Source organism: Heterodontus francisci, chromosome 13 (genome assembly GCF_036365525.1).
Source record: "Heterodontus francisci isolate sHetFra1 chromosome 13, sHetFra1.hap1, whole genome shotgun sequence".
NCBI lineage: Eukaryota > Metazoa > Chordata > Chondrichthyes > Heterodontiformes > Heterodontidae > Heterodontus > Heterodontus francisci.
Window position 1 is genome coordinate 38832651 of NC_090383.1, and position 23081 is coordinate 38855731.

At 45.3% G+C, this 23081-nt stretch overlaps 1 protein-coding gene across 1 annotated transcript in view; it reads left to right on the plus strand.

Annotated features, from left to right (window-relative positions):
• The window catches only part of nt5e (5'-nucleotidase, ecto (CD73)), a 77905-nt gene that overhangs the window by 22015 nt on the left and 32809 nt on the right, over nt 1–23081 (plus strand). Inside the window, exons 2-3 of the mRNA XM_068044678.1 lie at nt 8886–9108; nt 9187–9375. Of these exons, the coding sequence (XP_067900779.1) occupies nt 8886–9108; nt 9187–9375 (412 nt within the window). The remainder of the gene's footprint in view (nt 1–8885; nt 9109–9186; nt 9376–23081) is intronic.

Consider the following 23081-nt stretch of genomic DNA (forward strand, 5'->3'; position numbering starts at 1 on the left):
CAGCAAAGAGGAGTTCCCTGATGAGGACTTTCCGTACTTTGGTCTTCGCTCTAAGGTGGGCAAGGTTGAACAATCTGCCATCAACCTGTGTGGAGGAAAATTCCTTCCTCTGAAGACTTAAATGCATGAGAGAGCAGCAGTGAGATGAAGATCCCAAATGGTGTGGGTGTGAGAACACATCCCTGTTTCACTCCACTCAGGATGGGAAAGGAGTCTGATGATGCACCGTTATGTTGAATTGTCATGGAATGAGGTGATGATACTTAGTAGCTTTGGTGGACATCGATCTTTGTTAGTAGTCTGAAGAGACCACGTCTGCTGACGAGGTCAAAGGCTTTGGTGAGATCTATGAAGGCAAAGTAGAGGATGTAACTACTAGAATAGATAAGGGAGAAGCAGTGGATGTGGTGTATTCGGACATTTCAGAAGGCTTTCGATAAGGTCCCACATAAGAGATTAGCGTGCAAAATTAAAGCACATGGGATTAGGGGTAAGGTACTGACATGGATAGAGAACTGGTTGGCAGACAGGAAACAAAGAGTAAGAATAAATGGGACTTTTTCCGAGTGCCAGGCAGTGACTAGTGGGATACCGAGGAATCGGTGCTAGGACCCCAGCTATTCAGAATATATATGAATGAGGGAATGAAATGTAATATATCCAAGTTGGCAGACAACATGAAGCTGGGTGGGAGTGTGAGCTGTGAGGAGGATGCAGAGAAACTCCAATGTTATTTGGACAGGTTGAGTGAGTGGGCAAATACATGGCAGATGCAATATAATGTGGATAAATGTGAGGTTATCCACTTTGGTGGCAAAACAGAAAGACGGATTATTGTCTGAACAGCAATAGAAAACTCCCCACTGGTCGGAATCGTATCTAGTGCAAAGGAAGATGGCTGTGGTTGTTGGAGGTCAATCATCTCCGCTCCAGGACATCACTGCAGGGGTTCCTCAGGGTAGTGTCCTAGGCCCAACCATCTTCAACTGCTTCATCAATCATAAGGTAAGAAGTGGGGATGTTGGCTGATGATTGCACAATATTCAGCACCATTTGTGATTCCTCAGATACTGAAACAGTCCATGTAGAAATGTAGCAAGACCAGGACAATATCCAGGCTTGCGCTGATAAGTGGCAAGTAACATTCGCACCACACAAGTGCCAGGCAATGACCATCTCCAACAAGAGAGAATCTAACCATCTCCCCTTGACATTTAACGGCATGACGATCGCTGAATTCCCCCACTATCCTGGGGTTTACCATTGACCAGAAACTGAACTGGAGTAGCCATATAAATACCGTGGCTACAAGAGCAGGTCAGAGGCTAGGAATCCTGTGGTGAGTAACTCACCTCCTGACTCCCCAGTGCCTGTTCACCATCTACAAGGCACAAGTCAGGAATGTGATGGAATACTCTCCATTTGCCTGGATAGGTGCAGCTCCAACAACACTCAAGAAGCTTGACATCATCCAGGACAAAGGGACCCGCTTGATTGGCACACTATCCACAAACATTCACTCCCTCCAAAACCGATGCACAGTGGCAGCAGTGTGTACCATTCATAAGATGCACTGCAGCAATGCACCAAGGCTACTCAGGCAGCACCTTCCAAACCCGCAACCTCTACCATCTAGAAAGACAAGGGCAGCAGATGCATGGGAACATCACCACCTGCAAATTCCCCTCCAAGCCACACACCATCCTGACTTGGAACTATATTGCCGTTCCTTCACTGTCACTTGGTCAAAATCCTGGAACTCCCTTCCTAATGGTACTGTGGGTTAACCTATTCCACATGGATTGCAGTGGTTCAAGAAGGCAGCTCACCACCACCTTCTCATGGCCAGCAATGCCTACATCCCATGAAATGAATAAGAAAAAAATGAAAAGCTTTGACAACATGTTTTTATTTTCAACAATACTCAAATCCAGATATTGTTACCTTTGTGGTTCTTTTTAATTTAGCCCCTAGCTGCTCATACTTTCTCAGCAGAACCAATTTCTTATTCCTACCTACGTCGTTGGTACCCATATGGACCACGACTACTGGATCCTTCCCCTCCCACTCCAAATTCCTCTCCAGCCCCAAGGTCATAGAGTCATACAGAACCAAAACAGGCCCTTCGGCCCAAAGAGTCCACGCCGACCATTAAGCACCCATTTATACTAATCCTACATTAATCCATCTCACATCCCCACCTTCCCTCAATTCTCCTACCAACTACCTACACTCGGGGCAATTTTTTTACAATGGCCAATTTACCTATCAACCCGCAAGTCTTTGGCATTGATGTCCTTAACCCTGGCACCAGGCAGGCAACGCAGCTGAGGCTCTGCAGTCTGCTGGCACCCTGAGATGATATCAAGTGTGATACTGCCAGTGTGCTGCTTCTGATGGCTGAAGCTGTAACCACAAGTTGTTGTTATTCTCTCACAGCTGGTGGTAGTGGGTGGGGATTTGAAGTAATAGAGCGAAACAAGCAAATATATTCAGAAACAAGAGCAAAATCAGGCAATGTTGTAGAGCTGGAAAGAGTCAGTCTTTGTAATGGCATGGATATGTGGTTGGAATCTCATCTTTGGGTCAAATATGACACCAGTACCGGATGTTGCACAAGCAATCTGACACTTTGCAGACAGTGGTGGGGTCAAGAGAGATGGTGGTGAGCTAGAACTGGTTGTGATCAGCGTACGTGTGGAAATGATGTGGTGTTTTTGGATAATGCTGCCGAGGGGAAGCATGTAGATGAGAAATAGGAGGTGACTAAGGATAGAACCTTGGGGGACAACAGAGGTAACTGTGCAGGAGCAGGAAGAGAAGCCATTGCAGGTCATTCTCTGTCTACAATTAGATTGTCAAGAATGGAACCAGGTGAGAGCAGTCCCACCCAGCTGGATGACAGTGGAGATGAGTAGGAGCAGAATTTTGTGGTAATATAAGTCAAATGCTGCAGACAGATTGAAAAAGAAAAGGAGGGATAGTTTCCCTTTGTCACAGTCAAGTAACAAAGCTTCACACATTTAAAAATAACAGAGAGAAACACAAATGCACTGATCAGTAACACAAAGAAAAATACATCTATAAACAACACACACACAGGTAAAATCAAATTCTTAGAAACAAATGAACAGATATGCACAAATACATTTAGAAACAACATGCAGATATAAGTATATTGATAACTAACACATAAGTGCTCACAGCGACCATTAAAAATAGTTACAACTCAATTCCTTTAAGGGTAAAAGAGAAATGTCGATCGAACTAACAGACTGATCTGTATAAATACAGCGATGAAGGTGGGGGAGCCGGGGGTCAAGGTGGTGGAGATGGGGATGTAGGTGGGGGAGACGGGGCAGGGAAGCTGTCTATGTGAATAGCTGAAACGGCGTACTTTGGTTTTAAATGTAGAGGCAGTGAAGGCAGTCAAACTCCTGTGCTCTGAGGCCTGGTAACCACCGCCCAGAGTTCAAAGACTGCTATTCAATAAAATGCAAGAATATATAGATTAAATTGAGGTTTATAATCTGTTAATCTATACAGGAATAAAAACAAGAAACGCTGGAAATACTCAGCAGGTCCGGCAGCATCTGTGAAGAGAGAAGTAGAGTTCTATACAGGGTTATGTTTGGGGGGAAAAGAAGAGTTTATAGAATCATAAATGGTTACAGCACAGAATGTGGCCATTTGGCCCTCGAGCCCCTACCCTTTCCCTGTAGCCCTGCAATTTTTTTTCCTTTTAAGTATTTATCTAATTTCCTTTTGAAAGCAATGATTTTTGCACATATACCCCCAGGTTCCTCTGTTCCTGCACCCCTCTTTAGGGAACCGTATCCTTTGTTTTATGTTGCTTGTCAGCATTTTTCTTACCAAAATATATCACTTCACATTTCTCTCCCATAAATTTCATCTGCCACGTGTCTCCCCATTCCACCAGCCTGTGTCCTCTTGAATTCTCCTCACAGTTCACAATACTTGCAAACTTTGTCTCATGAATTATGAGACGGTGAGGTTGGCATTCTGGTGAAGGGTCACTGACCTGAAACGTTAATTCTGCTTCTCTCTCCACAGATGCTGCCAGACCTGCTGAGTATTTCCAGCATTTCTTGTTTTTATTTGGCATTACTGTATTTGGTTTGGCTGGGGCACTACTTCATCTGGTCACAGCTCAGTTGGTGGAGTGGGGATTGGAAGAAAATACCTTCTGATTCCTTATGATAACTTTAGGGGCAATTTCAACTCTCTCCATCAAGTGGAATTTCCTGCTCTTTTCCTGCCCTGCAGCCATTTTGACACTGCTTGTTTTCTTGGACATTTGAGATGCTTGGCTGAATCAGACCTGATTCCTCAAGATTTCATGTAAATTGAGGTCCTCCGATGCCATTGCAACCTTGGTGTGATTTTAGTGGCCAAATGACTGAAGCGTTCACAGCTTGGGCGCTCCGCTCAGCACTACCTGGCAGACCCCCTTTGTCAGGAACCTTCAAAATTTATCTTTGCAGGGCCGAGCGGAGCAAGAGGGGCGATCCCACCCTGGCTTTCTGAGCAGGCGAAACCATCACAATCCCCAATTTTCCCCGCCTAACGTGCTGACTTACTTCACAGGCGCAAAGTTGGCAGGTTTCCTCTGGACACTCAAGGAAGCAGATCACTGGCAGAATGTTAATGAGGCCCAAGCCTAAAAGTGGACCAAGGCCTCCCACTGCAGCTCCCAGGGTGTTTCACAGATCCCACCAGCTTTCCACGCAGGAGTTAAAAATCCCCCTTATATGTACATGTTTGTGTCCTCTAGATCTTTGCTCAAGTTGAATAACCTACTCATGTCTATTTCTCCCACAGATTTTCAACCATTAAACTGCTGACAGATCCAGGAATATGTAATACTACTTGTTCCTTTGATATGTGAACTATTGTAAGACTCACAGGACTACAAGTAATATTATAACTTAACTAGAACATATACATACAAACAGTTACTGCACAAGCCACATCTAACACATCTTGCTCTATCGGGCTACACTCACAGCTCCCTGTTCATGTGTGACGTGACATCACTTCCTCCAGTGGCCTTCATTTACAGCTTCTTAAGGTGGTCCGCTTTTAAGATCGTCCCACAACAGAATATTTCTGTTTCCTTGAGCTGACAATCAAAGAAACTTACAGCATTGAAGGAGGTCATTCATCCCATTGTGCCTCTGCTGGCTCTTTAAAAGAGCTAGCTAATTAGTCCCATTCTGCTGTTCCCACCCCCACAGCCCTAACCGGTTTTGTAAGTTGACAACTCACTTCCTAAAACAAGCATTGATGTGCGGAAAGGCTAGTGTCTGGGATGGTTCTCCTTTAGAGTAGAGGAGCTTAAGGGGAAACTGAATAGTAGTGTTCAAAATCATTAAAGAGTCTGATTGAGTAAATAATAAGAAATTGTTTCCAGGAATTTTCAAATGGGAATTGGATAAATACTTGTAAAAGAAAAATTTGCAAGGCTACAGGGAAAAAAATAGGGAAGTGGGACTAATTGGGTATCTTTTGCAAAGAGTCAGCACAGGTACAATGGGCCAAATGGTCTTATCAGCTGTATGATTCTCTGATTTTATATCAGAGTAATAAAGATAACATAAAATCCTAAACCATGAAAAGAAGCAGCTAAACCAATGTTAATTGAAAAATTATTGTGCTTTCCGTGCCATCCTTTTTTCCCCAATTCTCTTTCTTTTCAGTTTTGATTTACTTCCTCGATTCCATGGCACACTTTACTAACTGTAAACTCTTTAACTGACCTATGCTCTCCTTCATTGTTGTCCAACCATTTGTGAATTGGCTTTAAAAGTTAATTTTTAGTCTATTCAGAGCCTCAATTCTGACAACTGACATGTTCTCATTTCACAGCAATCGGAATAGGTGTTGGAGCAAGTCAACACATCCTTAGCACACAAGCTACTAAACCGGGCTTTGCCAATGGAAAGGTTTAAAAATCTGAATTAAGTTTGTCTTCTTTCCCCTATCCCTGCCTTTATTACAATAAAACTTGTTTATTGTCGAGAGGCCTGCCTCCCAGAATCACAGTCTGCACTCTCTTCTTGAGCCCATCCATCCCATCAGTGTTCATTTGGGAGGTAAGCTGGGCAAAACTATATTACCATGGCAGTTGAGAATCAAAGCATGACAACACTTTCCTTGTCTTTTGCAAGTTTTCTTTTCATGTATTCTGAGTGATCTGTAAATGTGCAGTAATGACTGAATATTAGTGGATGAACACACCTTATATGATTTGTACCTCAGGAGAATATTTACCCTTTTATTTAACCCCTGGAATGCACACAAAGCAAGGAAATTGAAGCCTTCCTGAATTAGATTTTTCAGGGCTTTCAACTCAACACCCTGATGCTGAAATAAGCCTAAAATTATAATGAACCTGTTATAACTAATAGCCTTATAAAACTGGAATATGTGTTTTGGGTACAGTTGTATGGTGTTTAAATTACTGGACTAGTAATCTAGAGGCATGGACTAATAATCCCAGGACTTGAGTTCATATCCCAACTTTGCAGTTTGTGAATGTCAGTTCAGTTAATTAAAATTACTCTGGACTAATGAGCTGGTATCAGTAATGGTGACCACAAAGCTGTCAGATTGCTGTTAAAACCTGCTGTCCTTTCCTGGAATGACCCATATGTCACTCCAGATCCACAGCAATGTGGTTGACTCTTAACTGCTGTCTGAAATGGCCCAGCAAGCCACTTAGTTGTACCAGACCGCTACAGAAAAGAACAATAAGAATAAAACAGGCTGGACCACTTGGCATCGAGCTGGGCGTCAGATTCAAACACAATAAAGGCCAGTTAGCAACGTCATCCTCTGTAATACATGAGGACCTGTACCCAAAATAAGAGAGCTGTCCCACAGACTAGTCAAGCAATGGTATGTCATCCAGACTCATACCTTACAACCAACATCCCAGACTCCTCCATCACTTGGGCACCCCACTGGCAGGGCTGTCCCACAGAGGTAGTGGGATAGAAGTACACATTTGGGAGGAAGTGGCCTGGGAGTCCTCAACATTGATTCTGGACCCCATGAAGTCTCATGGCATCAGGTCAAACATGCCCAGGGAAGCCTGCTGATTACCATCTACTGCCCTCCCTCAGCTGGAACCCCAGACCAGAGGTAGGTGAGGCAGGGTCGTCAGGACCAGTCTGGAAGGCCCTGGTGGGGGAGGGGGGGGGGGGGGTTTGTGGGAGGCTGGTCATGCAGTCCAGGAGGAGGGTTCTGGGGTGGTAAACCTGTTCCCAGTGGGGGTCCTCTCTGGGCCACAAATTGCCTATGAAGTGCCCCCCCCCAAGTCCACAGGGAGGGTGCCTCATGTTGTAAGGTTTTCAGGTAAGATCCCAGTGGCAGCAGAAAGAGGCCCTTAATTGGCTGTGAATAGGCCACTCAAGGGCTTCTATTGGCCTCTAGGTGGGAAGGCCTATCCTGCCCCCAGGATGATCACTTGGTGATCGGGAGGCGACGGGCCCTCCGCCAGCGCTGCCACCTCATCCCCCCCCCCCCCCCCACACAACCTCCCAGCTACCTGTCACGATACTCCGTGCCTCCCCCCCACCCCTGATCCCGCCTCAGGGGGCCAAACAAAATCCTGGCCATAATTCGCATTATGTAACTATCTTCCACTCATGAGAAATATTCCTGCTATACTCAGGAGAGTGTTTGCTGTATGAGTTCGAAGACTCTGTAAATGTAAACCACAAGGCTCACTTTGCGGGCTGTTGATTTGGAGGGCCAATCGGAGGCCTTTCAGTTTGAAAGGAGTAGCAGGATGCAATGGAAGGTAAGTAAGGGAGAAGGTGCTTCAAAATGGAGGTGACATCACCACAACTTCTTAAAATTTAAATTTTAAAAATGGATTTTGCAGCCAGGCCACCACTGAGGGGTGGGGGGAAATCACCTCTACAGGGCAACCTGCGGCTGCTGCAGCACCCAGGCAGGCTGAAAGGACCTCCAGGCCTACCTGGTGCTGCCACTCCGGTCTGCTGCCAGGACATCACCCCCAAGCACATACACTGGCCCCTGTTGCCTATGGGCATCTGGCGGTCGACTGGAAAATCCCAGTTGGCATCCTTTTAATTGGCCCTGATAGGCCATTAATGACCTCAATTTGCTGCCTGCCCGCATCTGCCGCACCTCCCTCCCCCCGCCATCCCACCTTGGCAAAAATGGCCTGGAGCAGGATGGAGCTGAGGAACCGACACGCAGGCCAGCGGTGCTATTTTAGTGCCCACCCGCCTCTGATCCAAGCCCCAGCAGGACCTAAAAATCAGGCTTGATATTTCCACTTAGAGAACAGATCAAAGCTAGGGACCTGAAACATAAGATAGTCACTAATAAATCTAATAGGGAATTCCAAAGAAACTTCTTTATCCAGAGTGTGGTTAGAATGTGGAACTTGCTACCACAAGGAGTAGTTGAGGCAAATAGCATAAATGCATTTAAGGGGAAGCTGATTGGTTTATTCGAAGACGGGTGTAGGGAAGCTCGTATGAAGCATCAACACTGGTATGGACCATATGGGCCAAGTAGTCTGTTTCTGTGTTGTACATCCTATGTAATTCTATGTCATTCTGGCCAGAACTTGTGGTGTCACTATATACAAGCTATTTTAATTTGATTGCAGTTTGCTCTGTTTGCAAATAACTAAAACTGGCATATGATTTCCCAATTTGCACCAACTGTTTAACATTAGCAAATTGAGCAAAGTATGTAGTCATAAAGAAATTTAGAATCAAACTGAATCCAGCTCCATGGGCAGAACAGTTTTGATTCCCTGAGTGGGTTTGGTTTCTCTTTTTAACTTTGTAACTTGACTGTTGTGTTGTTCTGTTCTGTAGGCTCTTGGAAACCATGAATTTGACAATGGGGTGGACGGCCTCTTGTACCCCTTTCTTCAAAATGTTTCTTTCCCAGTGCTGAGTGCGAATGTAAAAGCAGATCAACAGTTATCGCCAAGCATTGCTGGCTACTATATGCCTTATAAGATTCTAAACGTCAGTGGACAGGAGATTGGTTTGGTTGGATACACCAGCAAAGAAACGCCAATGCTTTCAGACCCAGGTGGGTAACAACTGAAGCTGAGGTTCACTGTGTTATGGAGCTTTGAAATGATCGCCAATTTTTTAATATATATTCCAGGGCCGCATCTAATCTTCGAGGATGAGATTGAAGCCGTGCAGCGTGAAGTCCAAAAACTCACAACTCTGGGGGTTAACAAGATTATCGCCCTGGGCCATTCAGGCTTTGAAACAGACAAAAAAATTGCAAAGAATGTGAGGGGAATTGATGTTGTAGTGGGAGGACATTCCAACACTTTTCTTTACACAGGTAATCTTCTCAACCAAATCTCTCTGTCAGTCGTGAGGTAATCATAGAATCTTAAAGCACAGGAGGAGACCATTTTGTCCATTGTGCCTTTCCCAGCTGTTTGAAAGAGCTACTAATTAGTACCATTCACCCGCTCTTTCCCCATAGAGCTGCAAACTTTTCCCCTTCAAGTATTAATGCATATTTGCTTTTGAGAGTTGCTGTTGAATCTGCTTCCATCAGGTTTCAGACCATGCATTCCAGATCATAACTGTGTAACTGTGTAACACAAACTCATGCACAAAATAGGGTCTTCAAATTACACATTCCAGGCAATGTGTTGGTTTGAATGTTGCCCAGTTGCCCCACCCTCTTCCCTACATTGTCAGTACAGTTCAATGTTAGGTGAAATGTCATGGTCAGCGGACACAGCCTCAACAAAAGCGCCTTATGCTATGGGACAATTCTTCAACATCTGCATTCACAGTGGAAAGCCATGCCAACCGGAAGCAAATAAATGAAATTCTGGGACTCTCAGAGAGGTAATCACATGCCTGACATCTGAATTTCCAATATCTGCTCTGAGGGCCAAGAGGGGTGGGAGAAGGTGAACACCAAAGTTAAACAATTACCCATGTTATATATAGTGATAAGCTTTGGTATCTTTCAATTATGAGTGCCACGGATGAAAGTGCTGTTTATTTGAGTTGTTGATCTCTGCACTGTAGTTTAATGTTGCTTCATTATCACTTTCATTTTGTTTCTTCAAACAAGGAACAGTACAGCACAGGAACAGGCCATTCGGCCCTCTAAGCCTGCGCCGATCTTGATGCCTGTCTAAACTAAAACCTTGTGCACATCCGGGGTCCGTATCCCTCTATTCCCATCCTATTCATGTATTTGTCAAGATGCCTCTTAAACGTCGCTATCGTACCTGCTTCCACCACCTCCCCCGGCAGCAAGTTCCAGGCACTCACCATCCTCTGTGTAAAGAACTTGCCTCGCACATCCCCTCTAAACTTTGCCCCTCGCACTTTAAACCTATGTCCCCTAGTAACTGACTCTTCCACCCTAGGAAAAAGCTTCTGACTATCCACTCTGTCCATGCCACTCATAACTTTGTAAACCTCTATTATGTCGCCCCTCCACCTCCGTCGTTCCAGTGAAAACAATCCGAGTTTATCCAACCTCTCTTCATAGCTAATGCCCTCCAGACCAGGCAACATCCTGGTAAACCTCTTCTGTACTCTCTCCAAAGCCTCCACATCCTTCACTAGAAACCTAGAAGACGGATGCCAGCATTAGGAAAGACAGGCAAATCTCCCCCACCTCAAACATTTAGCAAATCATAGAATTTGTCAACATTTGTCAACATTCAGCTGAACTGACTCAGAGAACTGTTTTCCACTTCGGTTTGCCCAGCATCTTCCCACATCCTTTTCATTTTTCTTTTCCAAATATTTTCTCACTTGATCGTTAAACATTGCTATGAGTTCTGCTCCCACCACTGTTGTGATACCACATTTCATGCCTTACATAAAAGAAACAAAGTGATTCCTGACAACGCAGCCAGCCACTGACGTCATCAGGCTGCGCCAAGGTGCGCACATGCACAGACAGTCTCCTGCTCTCTGCGCGTGCGCTCCGTTCTGACTTGCCAGGACTGGTTAGCGCATGCGCCAATTAATGCATTGCGTGACGTGTGCATCTTCGGGCAACGCGTCTGGTTGACCTCTGCAGATGCGCTTTACGCGTACAGCAATGCAACGCTAACGGGTATTCATCCATGCGTCAAGCTCCGCTCCCCCCACCTTCGCTGCTCTGTATGGCCACCCCACTCCTCCCCTCGCTGCTCTCTCCGACCACTCCGCCCCCCCCCCCCCCCCACCACCCCCCTGCTGCTCTCTCCAGCCGCTCCGCTCTTTCGGCCGCTGTGCTCACCCCCTCGCTGCTCTCTCCGACCACTCCGCCCCCCGCCGCCCCCCTGCTGCTCTCTCCAGCCGCTCCGCTCTTTCGGCCGCTGTGCTCACCCCCTCGCTGCTCTCTCCGGCCACTCCGCTCCCCACCTCCCTCACCCCGCTGCTCTCTCCGGCCACTCCGTTCCCCACCTCCCCCACCCTGCTGCTCTCTCCGGCCTCTCCGCTCCTCCCCCTTGCTTCTCTCTCCGGCTGCTCTGCTCCCTCCCGACCCGCTCCGCTACCCCCCCCCCACCCCCCGTCCCTGGCCCACTCAGCTCCCCCGCGTCCCTGGCCCGCTCACACACTCCCTCCCACCATTGTGTGCTGCCAAGTATGTAGGTTAGGTTGCCTTCTTGTGATTATTTGAGCAGCGCCATCTTTAGTCCTGGCAGCTGTCTGAAGTTGCAGACTGTGACGTTTTAGTGGCACATGCTGCATTTACGCATGTGCCACTGCAGCACACCTAGTGGTAGCAAACACAGCCTAAAATAAATTCTCCAAACCTCTCAATTCATTTATCATAAATGTATGCCTTTAGTTGCTGACTTACTAACCAGTGCAAATTGTTTTTCATGGTTGAACTTATCAAAACTCCTTACAATTCTGAATAACCTTCATCAGAACTCCTCTTAACTTTCTTTGCTCCCCTCCCTTCAGCCAGCCTCCCACTGACTGCTCGTGCTGCCCCCACCTGCCGCAAGACAGTAAACTGCCTCTGGGCCTAACTGGTGCCCACAACTTACAGGCAAAATACAAATGAGGCTGGTGGACCGATTTCCTGTGGTCCCGCTATCAGTTGTCACACCCACATTTCGCTCGGATTTGACTGCAATTCAATTTCTAAGCATATGTCTTGAGGTGCTCTGACCTCTAAAATGTTAGCCACACGTCAATGCCCTTCTTTGTTCTGTTCTGAAGAAGTTCTGAAGAAGGGTCACTGACCTGAAATGTTAACTCTTCTTCTCTCTCCACAGATGCTGCCAGCCCTGCTGAGTATTTCCAGCATTTATTGTTTTTATTTTATATTATATATTATATTATTAATGCCTTTCTTTAGTCAGTCGAATGTCTAACATGCATGGCCACCCATCACTGTCTCTAATCATGGGCAAATTTTGACAGATGAATTGCAATGTGGGAACTTTTTGGACCTGAGAAAGATAGTTCAGTGTATTTTCTAAATGGCAAGAAGCTAGGAACTGTGGCGGAACCATGAGATTTAAGGGCCCAAGTACAGAAGTCACTAAAAGCCAGTGGACAGGTACAAAAAAATTTAAAACGCTATTGGAATTTTGGCCTTTATCTCAAAAGGACGGATTTTAAAGGGGTAGAAGTTATGTTACAGCTGTACAGAGCTCTGGTTAGACACTGTTTCAAGTGCTGCATTCAGTACCCTCTGGAAGGATATACGGGCCTGGCGGGGTGCAGCATAGAGTGGCTAAAATGATTAAATTATGATGACAGATTGCATAAATTTAGTATAGAAGATGATGGAGTGATCTAATTGTGGTGTTTAAGATGATTAAAGAATTTGATAAGGAGGAACTATTCCCTCTGGTGGGGGAGGTCAGGTCAAGAGGGCATAAACTTAAAATTAGAATTAGGCCATTCAGAGGTGATGTCAGAAAGCACTTCACACACAGGATGGCGGAAAACTGGAACTCTGTCACCCAAGAAGTTGTTGAGGCTCGGTCAATTGAACATTTTTTAAACTGAAATTGATAGATTTGTGTTAGGCAAGGGAATTAAGGGTTACAGAACCAAGGCAGGTAAATGGAGTTGAGATACTGATCAGCCATGATTTAATTGAATGGATCAACAGGCTTGAGGGACTAAATGATCCTTTGTTCCTATGTAACAGTCTCCAAACTAAACTACTAAGAAAGTCATGTGGGTAACTTGCTGTTTGCCTGACAGAGGCTACATTCTCTCCTTGGGTGGTTTGGGTGTTTGAGACTACACTTTCCTAAATTGAGAGAACTTAGGCACTGGTGTCTTGTCCAAGGCCTAGGAATTTCCAAGTATGGGCAGGGTTACAACTGGAGTTTAAATTGGATAAATCACAGCCTTCAGTGATAGGTCTGCAGCTCCAAATGGACTGATCAGCATTAATTGTGCCTGGACTTGGTCTGGTTTGGTCATCGGATCACTAAGGCTGACATAATGGGTTCAGTTTCGTCAGCATACCACTTTGGATTCAACTGGATGGCAAAGAGTTTGTCCTCAAAGGAGGATAATCACTAATTAATTTTAATATTATCTGCACTTTCTAATGTTACAGGCCATTTATTATTTACAATATTTGTGTAGATTATATTGGGCCAAATCTTGCTGGAATGGGACACGCACTGTTAGTTAGACTTTTTTGTTCATCTATCAGCTCGGGGAAAAAAAATTCTTGTAAGTTGCTGATAACGATGTGCTGAGGCCAAAACATCTGAGACCTTGGTGAATTGTGGGCCAAAGGTATAGCTCCATAATCAGTGAGATTTAAGGATTGAAAACTAGAGGAACAATGGGGAAGGAGGGTGAATTAGAGGGTGAATCAGGTACAGAAGAGATCTAAAGAAAGGAAAAGAAAGATTGGATTAAGAGAGAGAATAAAAAGAGACAGAAGGGAAAAGTAGAAAAAATGTAAAATTTGAAATTTAAAAAATCTCTAGCAACACTTTATAGCACGTAAGAATGAAGTTGTAAAGGTTGAACTTTTCCTTTTCTGGACAGGAGAAGTTGATTAGCGTTGCATTAATAATTATCTCTTCTCTTTGGCCTCCTTGTCTCGGGAGACAATGGGTAAGCGCCTAGAGGTGGTCAGTGATTTGTGGAGCAGCGCCTGGAGTGGCTATAAAGGCCAATTCTAGAGTGACAGACTCTTCCACAGGCACTGCAGATAAAATTGGTCGTCGGGGCTGTTTGCACAGTTGGCTCTCTCCTCGCACTTCTGTCTCTTTTCCTGCCAACTACTAAGTCTCTTCGACTCACCTCTCTTTAGCCCCGCCTTTATAGCTGTCCGCCAACTCTGGCGATCGCTGACAACTGGCTCCCACAACTTGTGGTCAATGTCGCAGGACATCATGTCGCGTTTGCAGACATCTTTAAAGCGGAGACATGGACGGCCAGTGGGTCTGATACCAGTGACGAGCTTGCTGTACAATGCGTCCTTGGGGATCCTGCCATATAAGCTGGGGATGTTGGCCACCTTAAGGACTTCTGCGTTGGAGATACGGTCCTGCCACCTGATGCCAAGGATTCTTCCTCAGCGAGGAATCTGTTGAGTTGAGACGTCGCTCTTGGCTGACATATGTTGTCCAGGCCTCACTGCCGTAGAGCAACTACTGAGGACACAGGCTTGAAACACTCGGACTTTTGTGTTCTGTGTCAGTGCGTCTTTTTCCCACACCCTCTTGGCCAGTCTGGACATAGCAGCAGACGCCTTTCCCATGTGCTTATTGATTTCTGTATTATCACATAATTATCATATTGTTAAAAAGATACGCATGCTGTTAAACTCACGACAGCATGTTAAGTTTGGAATTTAACGTGCAAATCCAGCAAATTCCTAAAAATAATAGGGAGGCTAAGAGCAAGATGCCATTTGTGTGAAGCAAACAGTGGAGCAACATGACTAGAACAGCAAGTTCTGGAGATTCATAGCTCACACGTACCTGTTCATCTACTGAGCTTGCTGCTTGATTCGTGCATTAATAACGGTGCGCGTCATTCACATGCTGTTATTTTCCAGAAAGATTTGTCCCATTGTGATACACTTCATCAAGTTAAGGTTACCTGTTGATAATTTGAATCTGTTTATAATTTATTAAATCTGCTTTTATCTCAGTGAAACCTGTATTTGAGATCCTAAGTATGTTGGGAAAGAGCAAGAGTGCATATACTGTTCTGGAGGGATCTGGAAAAGTATACAATTGCATTCTTTCAGTTTAATAACGTTAATACTCAACCAGGTGGCACAGTGGCTAGCATCACAGCTCCAGCGACCCGGGTTCGGTTCTGGGTACTGCCTGTGCAGAGTTTGCAAGTTCTCCCTGTGACCGAGTGGGTTTCCTCCGGGTGCTCCGGTTTCCTCCCACATGCCAAAGACTTGTGGGTTGATAGGTAAATTGGCCATTGTAAAAAAATTGCCCCTAGTGTAGGTTGTTGGTAGGAGAATTGAGGGAAAGTGGGGATGTGAGAGGGGAAAAATGGGATTAATATAGGATTAGTATAAATGGGTGGTTGATGGTCAGCATGGGATTGGTGGGCCGAAGGGCCTGTTTCGGTGCTGTAGCTCTCGATGACTCTAGCCCTTGGGTGATGCTGGAAAATTCACTCGTATGTTATTCTCCTCTAATAACTTGTATGCTGTGTCTTCATTTGCTTTGCCCAAGTGTCAAGGGAATCAGCACCTCATTACAAACTGCACCCGCCCCCCACCCAACACACATCATGTAGTCAAGATCGCAGCTTAAAATTGTTGCTGCTTCCATGGAAACAAAATTGACAATGTTATGGGTAATTGGCCAAGTACTCCATCTACTGATCCCAGCTTGGCTGCAAGCTCTCTTTTCAGCACTGAGTTCTTTTTTATTTTGAATTCATGTTTTAACGCTTCATTTTAAATAAAAATCTGAAAGTTGTGCTGGGATTTTTGTTCCTGTGGCAGAACTTTAACATTGCAATTTTAACTGGTTGTAATGTTTCCCAGGGATTTGAAGAAATCTCTGAGCCCTAACTTCTGTCTTGTTCTAGCTGAAGAATATCTAACCATGACAGTTTTGCAGCAAGTCTTTGAATCTTATCTTCACACTTACAGTGGTTGGTCAGTAAAGACTTATTACAATGCAGCCCACTCACACTGACTCTGCAGAGAGCTTTGCTATGCCCTGCTTCAGAGTGTTTATGTTAGAACAGAGTACTGGTAGTGACGACTTTGTCCTTGCGTTCAAAATATTCCATGCAAAATGCCAACAGATCACAGGAGATTCTGTCGAGTTCCTTTTTATTTCTTCTTAAATTGTCTTATTTTGCACCAAACTGGAGTTAAACTGTAACTGGTGTCAAGCTGAGATGAAGGGTGGAGTGGGTGGTCTCGTGCTCTGCTGGGCTTCAGTGTTCTCAGGTGACAGATTTGGACCTGAAAGCTGAGTTATGCTGTCATTGTTCATGTCAGTGGTCACCCGAAACTGCTTCCCATCAGTGCAGAGTAGCAGTATAACTGCAGCTTGAAGTAGGATATCTGATTTCTCAGTAGTTAATCCCATATAACTAGTTAGGACAGTGCACAATAGAAGCCTAGCATCTCTAAATATTGAGGAATAGAAAATCAAAAAGTGAATCAACTTGTGCTACTTTCTAGCCTTGGCTGAGTGATAGAACTCTTGTCTCTGAGTCTGAGGAGTTTGGGTTCAAGTGTGACTACAGAAACATGAGCATATAATCTAGGCAGACATCTCAGTGCAATACTGAGGATGTGCTACACTTGTAGTATATGGTAATATCTTTTGAATGCTGCCCTCATTGTTGGGAGTGTAAATACAGTTTCCAACATGGCTCCCACTTAAGACCTCATGTTAGTTTTACTCTGAATACACAACAGAAACATGATGACAAAAGGATGGGATTGATTTTTTTTGCATCTCATTTGAGAAATTACCATCTAAAGAACATTCTGGCACATGTTTTGGAACTCCCAAAGTTGATTTTGAGACATTTTGAGGGATTTGAAGGATTGTTTCATGTGTCTGTAATTCGTGTTCAGCTCCAACTCAGTGAGTACGTAATTTTAAAAATATGGCACTGAAGACTTATTTTGGGGCAATGGGGAAATTCAACCCTAACAAAGAATTGTGAATGAAGGTTACACATTTGACTACAAGCTAATAAAATCCTACATGATGATAAAGTGAATGTTTTCCTGACCATGTTGGGGCCAGATGCGTTTGAGGAACGAGCCACCAGTACTGTGGACTGTTCTGAAATAAATGAGATTCTAGACTCTTATTTTGGCTCAACTAAGAATTAAATTGTGCTCTCAGTTGCATTGCAGTCTATTGCAGATTTTATCCTTTAATTAAAGAAACTTTCTCGTCACTGTGGTTATGGTGCCAACTTAGAAGTCAACCTTAAGACAGATTCGGTGCATGTCTAAAGAACAATAAGATCCAAGTGAAGATTTTGTGCAAAGGCAATAAGCGGACATGGTAGGAGGCCTGCAATGAGGCAGAAATGGCAGAAAGATAGGGGAAGATTGCAAGGAGGTGCTTTACCTGAGCTGGCAGGGGAGGGCCACCAGATTTCAGCAGGAACCAGGCAGCCAAGTTCACAGACACAGAGACAGAAATTTAGATGCTATCATTGCCATGGTAGCCACCAACCATCTAAATGCTCCCATTTCCAGTCAAAGTGCTATGTCTGTGGGAAAGTGGTCATAACCAGACAGCATGCAGGAGTAGAGGAAACAGTAACGCTGCAGGTTGTGGAAAAGCTTCAGGTCAAGGTCGTGCTTGGCCTAAAGCTAGTTCAGGCTCCTGGAAGTCCTCAAATGCGCATATGGTATATATGGAACCAGAAGATGATATTATCAAGCAGAAAGATCAAGGGTTGTACTCATCCAGAGAGCAAGAAAAACAGCACAAGAAAGTTGAGAGTAAAAGGGCTGAAGGTATAATTCCAGTGCCACAGTAAGAATGAAAGTCGGTGATTCACAACTTGCGTTTGTCATCGATACAGCCACAGCAGTGACTGTTATTTTGGAAAGAGAATGCAAGATGTCCCAAGTCACATTCTTTTATGAAAAACTGGTGTGAAACTGACTAGTTATTCCAATAACAGTATTCCAGTATTAGGTGAAGTGTGTGTTAAGTTGGAACACATCCTAGTATTTGCCATTGGTAGTAGTAGGAGGGAACAAAGTCTCACTGTTAGGAAGAAATTGGCTTAAGAACATACGTTTAAACTGGGCCAAGTTATTTACAGTAGGGTTCAGTAAGGTTTAGTTTGCTTAAGCCAGACAAAAGTAAGAGAAAAGCAAGACAGAGTGAAGATGAGTCATGATACTTGAGGCATGAAACTCAGAGAATTAAGTGCAGGTCAGAAGGTCATGGTGAAAAACCACTGAGGTGATAAATGTATGTGTTTGGAGTTGTTGTAAAAAGACTAGGTGTATTCAAATATCTAGTGAAGTTTGGTGAGAGACTCCGTCAGTGTCATATAGATCATTTGCTTGAAAGAGGAAATCTGACAAAGGAGTTTTGATTCATGTGGCACTCGCACCAGTACTGGGAAAAGTGGGAGCTATACCGTTGGGATGGTCTTCACCTGAACCCCGCTGAGACCAGTGTTCTGGTGAGTCGTATAGCTAGGGTGGTAGAGAGGACTTTAAACTAAATAGTGGGGGGTGAGGGATCAAGTGAGGGAAGATGTGATAATTTAGAGAGAAAGAAGGCGAGAGAGTAAGGTAACAAAAAAAGAATTGATCTGAATGTGGCAGGAAGGGAAGATTCAAGAGCAGCAAAACTGGTAACAGGAAGTAGAAAAGTAGTAAGTGAAATTAGAAGATAGACAAAATGAAGGCAAGCATCAAATAGGATCAGAATTGGAACAATGTTAAGATAAAGTTAAGGGAACTCTGTCTGAATGCAAGTAGATGATTTGAAGGCACAAATAGAGGAAAATGGGTATAATTTAATTGCCATTAAGAGATGTGGGGCTGGATCTTCTTCTCCTCCCGACGGCAGGTATCATGGCAGGGTTGGGGCAAGGGGTTGGTGGTGGAGAATCGGAGAGACAAGGACGCCACAGAAGCCAACGCTGGGATTTCTGTTTCTGATTCTCCCGGGGGTGGGATAGGCCAACAACCATCTTCCCGCCCAGAGGCCGAATAAGGGCCTCTTTCCGCCATTGCTGGGATCTTACCAGCGGTTCTGGAGGGGAGGTGGGGGGAGGTGGTGCCTCAGCCGTGCGGTGAGGACATCTTGGAAAATGAGGCACCCTCCCTGCAGGCTTGGTGGGGAGGGGGGAGAGTGTCCCTCCTTTGTGGGCAATTTGTGGCCCATGGAGGGCCCCCACCAGGAACCAATTCACCCTCCAGGACCCCCTCCCTCTGGACCAAATGCCCACACACGCATCTCCACCCCTCCGCCCTCCACCCTCCCCCCTTGCCAGGGCCTTACGGACTATCGCCAGCGACCCTGCATAACCTACCTGTGTTCCGGAGTTCCACTGCTGGGCATGGGTCTGAGGCATCTGCAGTACTGGCAGTGGCCACTGCTCCCAGTGGCACTGCTGAGCTGCTGGCCCTGTGATTGCCCGGGAGCACTTGGGGGGTGGGATCCCATCCCTACTAAGTCTTTAAAGGGATGGGGATCCTGCCTCCTTAAACTTTCACCCCAAAACACCGGAGGATCGCTCCAGGGGCTGTAAAATGCAGAGGCGGGGTTCCCCCTGACTTTTCAGCCCTGCGCCAGGAGCCCTGCCTCCTGCATAAAATCAGCCTGTGGTTACAGGGTGACCAAGACTGGGAACTGAATATTCAAGGTCAGTCGTCATTTAGGAAGGATAGGCAAAAAGGAAAAGGAGATGGGGTAGTGCTCATAATCAGGGCTGAGATCAGTACATTAGTGAGAGAGGATCTTAGATCAAAGGATCAAGATGTCGAATTAATTTGGGTGGAGCTAAGAAACAGCAAGGGGCAGCAAACATTGGTGGGAATTGTTTATAGGCCACCAAACAGTAGTGGTAGTGTTGGGCACGGTATAAATCAGCAGATTAGAGGTGTATGTAACATGGGTAATACACTTATAATGAATGACTTCAATTTACATATAGCACTAATGCTGTGGAGGATGAATTCCTGGAGTGTGTATGAGATGGGCTTCTGGAGCAAAACATGAAGAACGAACTGAGGATCAGGCTATTTTAGATTTAGTATTATGTAAGGAGAAAGAGCTAGTTAACAACTTTGCTGTAAAGGAGGCTTTGGAAAATAGTGACCATAATATGATAGAATTTTACATTAAGTTTGAAAGTGACATAGTCCATTCTGAAACTAGGGTCTTAAATCTGAACAAAGGAAACTATGAAGGTATGAGGTTCAATTTGGCTATGGTGGATTGGGAAAAGACAGTAAAAGATTTGACAGTAGACAGGCAATGGCAAGTATTTAATGAAGTATTACATGGTCTACAACAAATATGCAGTTGTATTCAGCTAGCCTCTGACAGCGGAAACATCAGAGGAATGTATGATGGCATGAAGAGAGCTTTTGGGCCAACCATCAGGAAGATCGCCCCCCCTCAAATCTAAATCAGGGGACACAATCACTGACCAACGCAAGCAAATGGACCGCTGGGTGGAGCACTACCTAGAACTGTACTCCAGGGAAAATGTCACTGAGACTGCCCTCAATGCAGCCCAGTCTCTGCCAGTCATGGATGAGCTGGACGTGCAGCCAACAAAATCGGAACTCAGTGATGCCATTGATTCTCTAGCCAGCGGAAGGACGGCATTACCCCTGAAATAATCAAGAGTGCCAAGCCTGCTATACTTTCAGCACTCTACGAACTGCTTTGCCTGTGCTGGGACGAGGGAGCAGTACCACAGGACATGCGCAATGCCAATATCATCACCCTCTATAAGAACAAGGGTGACCGTGGTGACTGCAACAACCACCATGGAATCTCCTTGCTCAGCATAGTGGGGAAAGTCGTTGCTCAAGTCGCTTTAAACAGGCTCCAGAAGCTGGCTGAGCATGTCTACCCTGAGGCACAGTGTGGCTTTCGAGCAGAGGGATCCACCATTGACATGCTGTTTTCCCTTCACCAGCTACAAGAGAAATGCCGTGAACAACAGATGCCCCTCTACGTTGCTTTCATTGATCTCACCAAAGCCTTTGACCTCGTCAGCGGATGTGGTCTCTTCAGACTACTAGAAAAGATCGGATGTCCACCAAAACTACTAAGTATCATCACCTCATTCCATGACAATATGAAAGGCACAATTCAGCATAGTGGTGAATCAGACCCCTTTCCTATCCTGAGTGACGTGAAACAGGGCTGTGTTCTGGCACCTGCACTGTTTGGGATCTTCTTCTCCCTGCTGCTCTCACATGCGTTCAAGTCTTCAGAAGAAGGAATGTTCCTCCACACAAGATCAGGTGGCAGGTTATTTAACCTTGCCCGTCTCAGAGCGAAGACCAAAGTACGGAAAGTCCTCATCAGGGAACCCCTCTTTGCTGACGATGCTGCATTAACATCTCACACTGTAGAGTGTCTGCAGAGACTCATCGACAGGATTGCGGCTACCTGCAATGAATTTGGCCTAACCATCAGCCTCAAGAAAAGGAACATCATGGGACAGGACGTCCGAAATGCTCCATCCATCAATATCGGCGACCACGCTCTGGAAGTGGTTCAAGAGTCCACCTACCTGGGCTCAACTATCACCAGTAACCTGTCTCTCGATGCAGAAATCAACAAGCGCATGGGAAAGGCTTCCACTGCTATGTCCAGACTGGCCAGGAGAGTGTGGGAAAATGGCGCACTGACACGGAACCCAAAAGTCCGAGTGTATCAAGCCTGTGTCCTCAGTACCTTGCTCTACGGCAGCGAGGCCTGGACAAAGCATGTCAGCCAAGAGCGACGTCTCAATTCATTCCATCTTCGCTGCCTCCGGAGAATCCTTGGCATCAGGTGGCAGGACCGTATCTCCAACACAGAAGTCCTCGAGGCGGCCAACATCCCCAGCGTATACACCCTACTGAGTCAGCGGCGCTTGAGATGGCTTAGCCATGTGAGGCGCATGGAAGATGGCAGGATCCCCAAGGACACATTGTACAGTGAGCTCGTCACTGGTATCAGACCCACCAGCCGTCCATGTCTCCGCTTTAAAGACGTCTGCAAACACGACATGAAGTCCTGTGACATTGATCACAAGTTGTGGGAGTCAGTTGCCAGTGATCGCCAGAGCTGGCGGGCAGCCATAAAGGCGGGGCTAAAGTGTGGCGAGTCGAAGAGACTTAGCAGTTGGCAGGAAAAAAGACAGAAGCGCAAGGGAAGAGCAAACTGTGTAACAGCCCCGACAACCAATTTTATCTGCAGCACCTGTGGAAAAGTCTGTCACTCTAGAATTGGCATCTATAGCCACTCCAGGCGCTGCTCCACAAACCACTGACCACCCCCAGGCGCTTACCCATTGTCTCTCAAGACAAGGAGGCCAAAGAAGAAGAAGAAGAAGACAACAAATATACATTCTTCTCAGACACAAAAGCGCAACAGGAAAGATGAATCAACTGTGGCTAACAAAAGCAGTTAAAGATTGCATCAGATCAAAGGAAGTGGCTTATAAGGTTGTCAGAAAAAGTGGTAAGCCCGAGTATTGGGAGCAATTTAGAATCCAGCAAAGGATGACCAAGAAACTGATAAGAAAGGGAAAAGAGAATATGAATGCAAGCTGGCGAGACACATAAAGGCAGACTGTAACAGCTTCTTTAGGTATGTGAAAAAGAAAAGATTAGCAAGGACAAGTGTAGGTCCATTACGAGCGGAGATAGAAGAATTTATAATGGAGAATAGGGAAATGTCTGTTTTCGTGGAGAAAATACAGAAAATCTTCCAGAAATATTTGAGAACCAAAGGACTTGTAAAAATGAGGAACTGAAAGAAATTTGTATTAATAAAGAGGTAGTACTCGAAAAATTAACTGGATTAAAGGTTGATAAATCCCCTGGACCAGATGAGCTACATCCCAGAGTGTTGAAGGAGGTGGCTGTCGAGA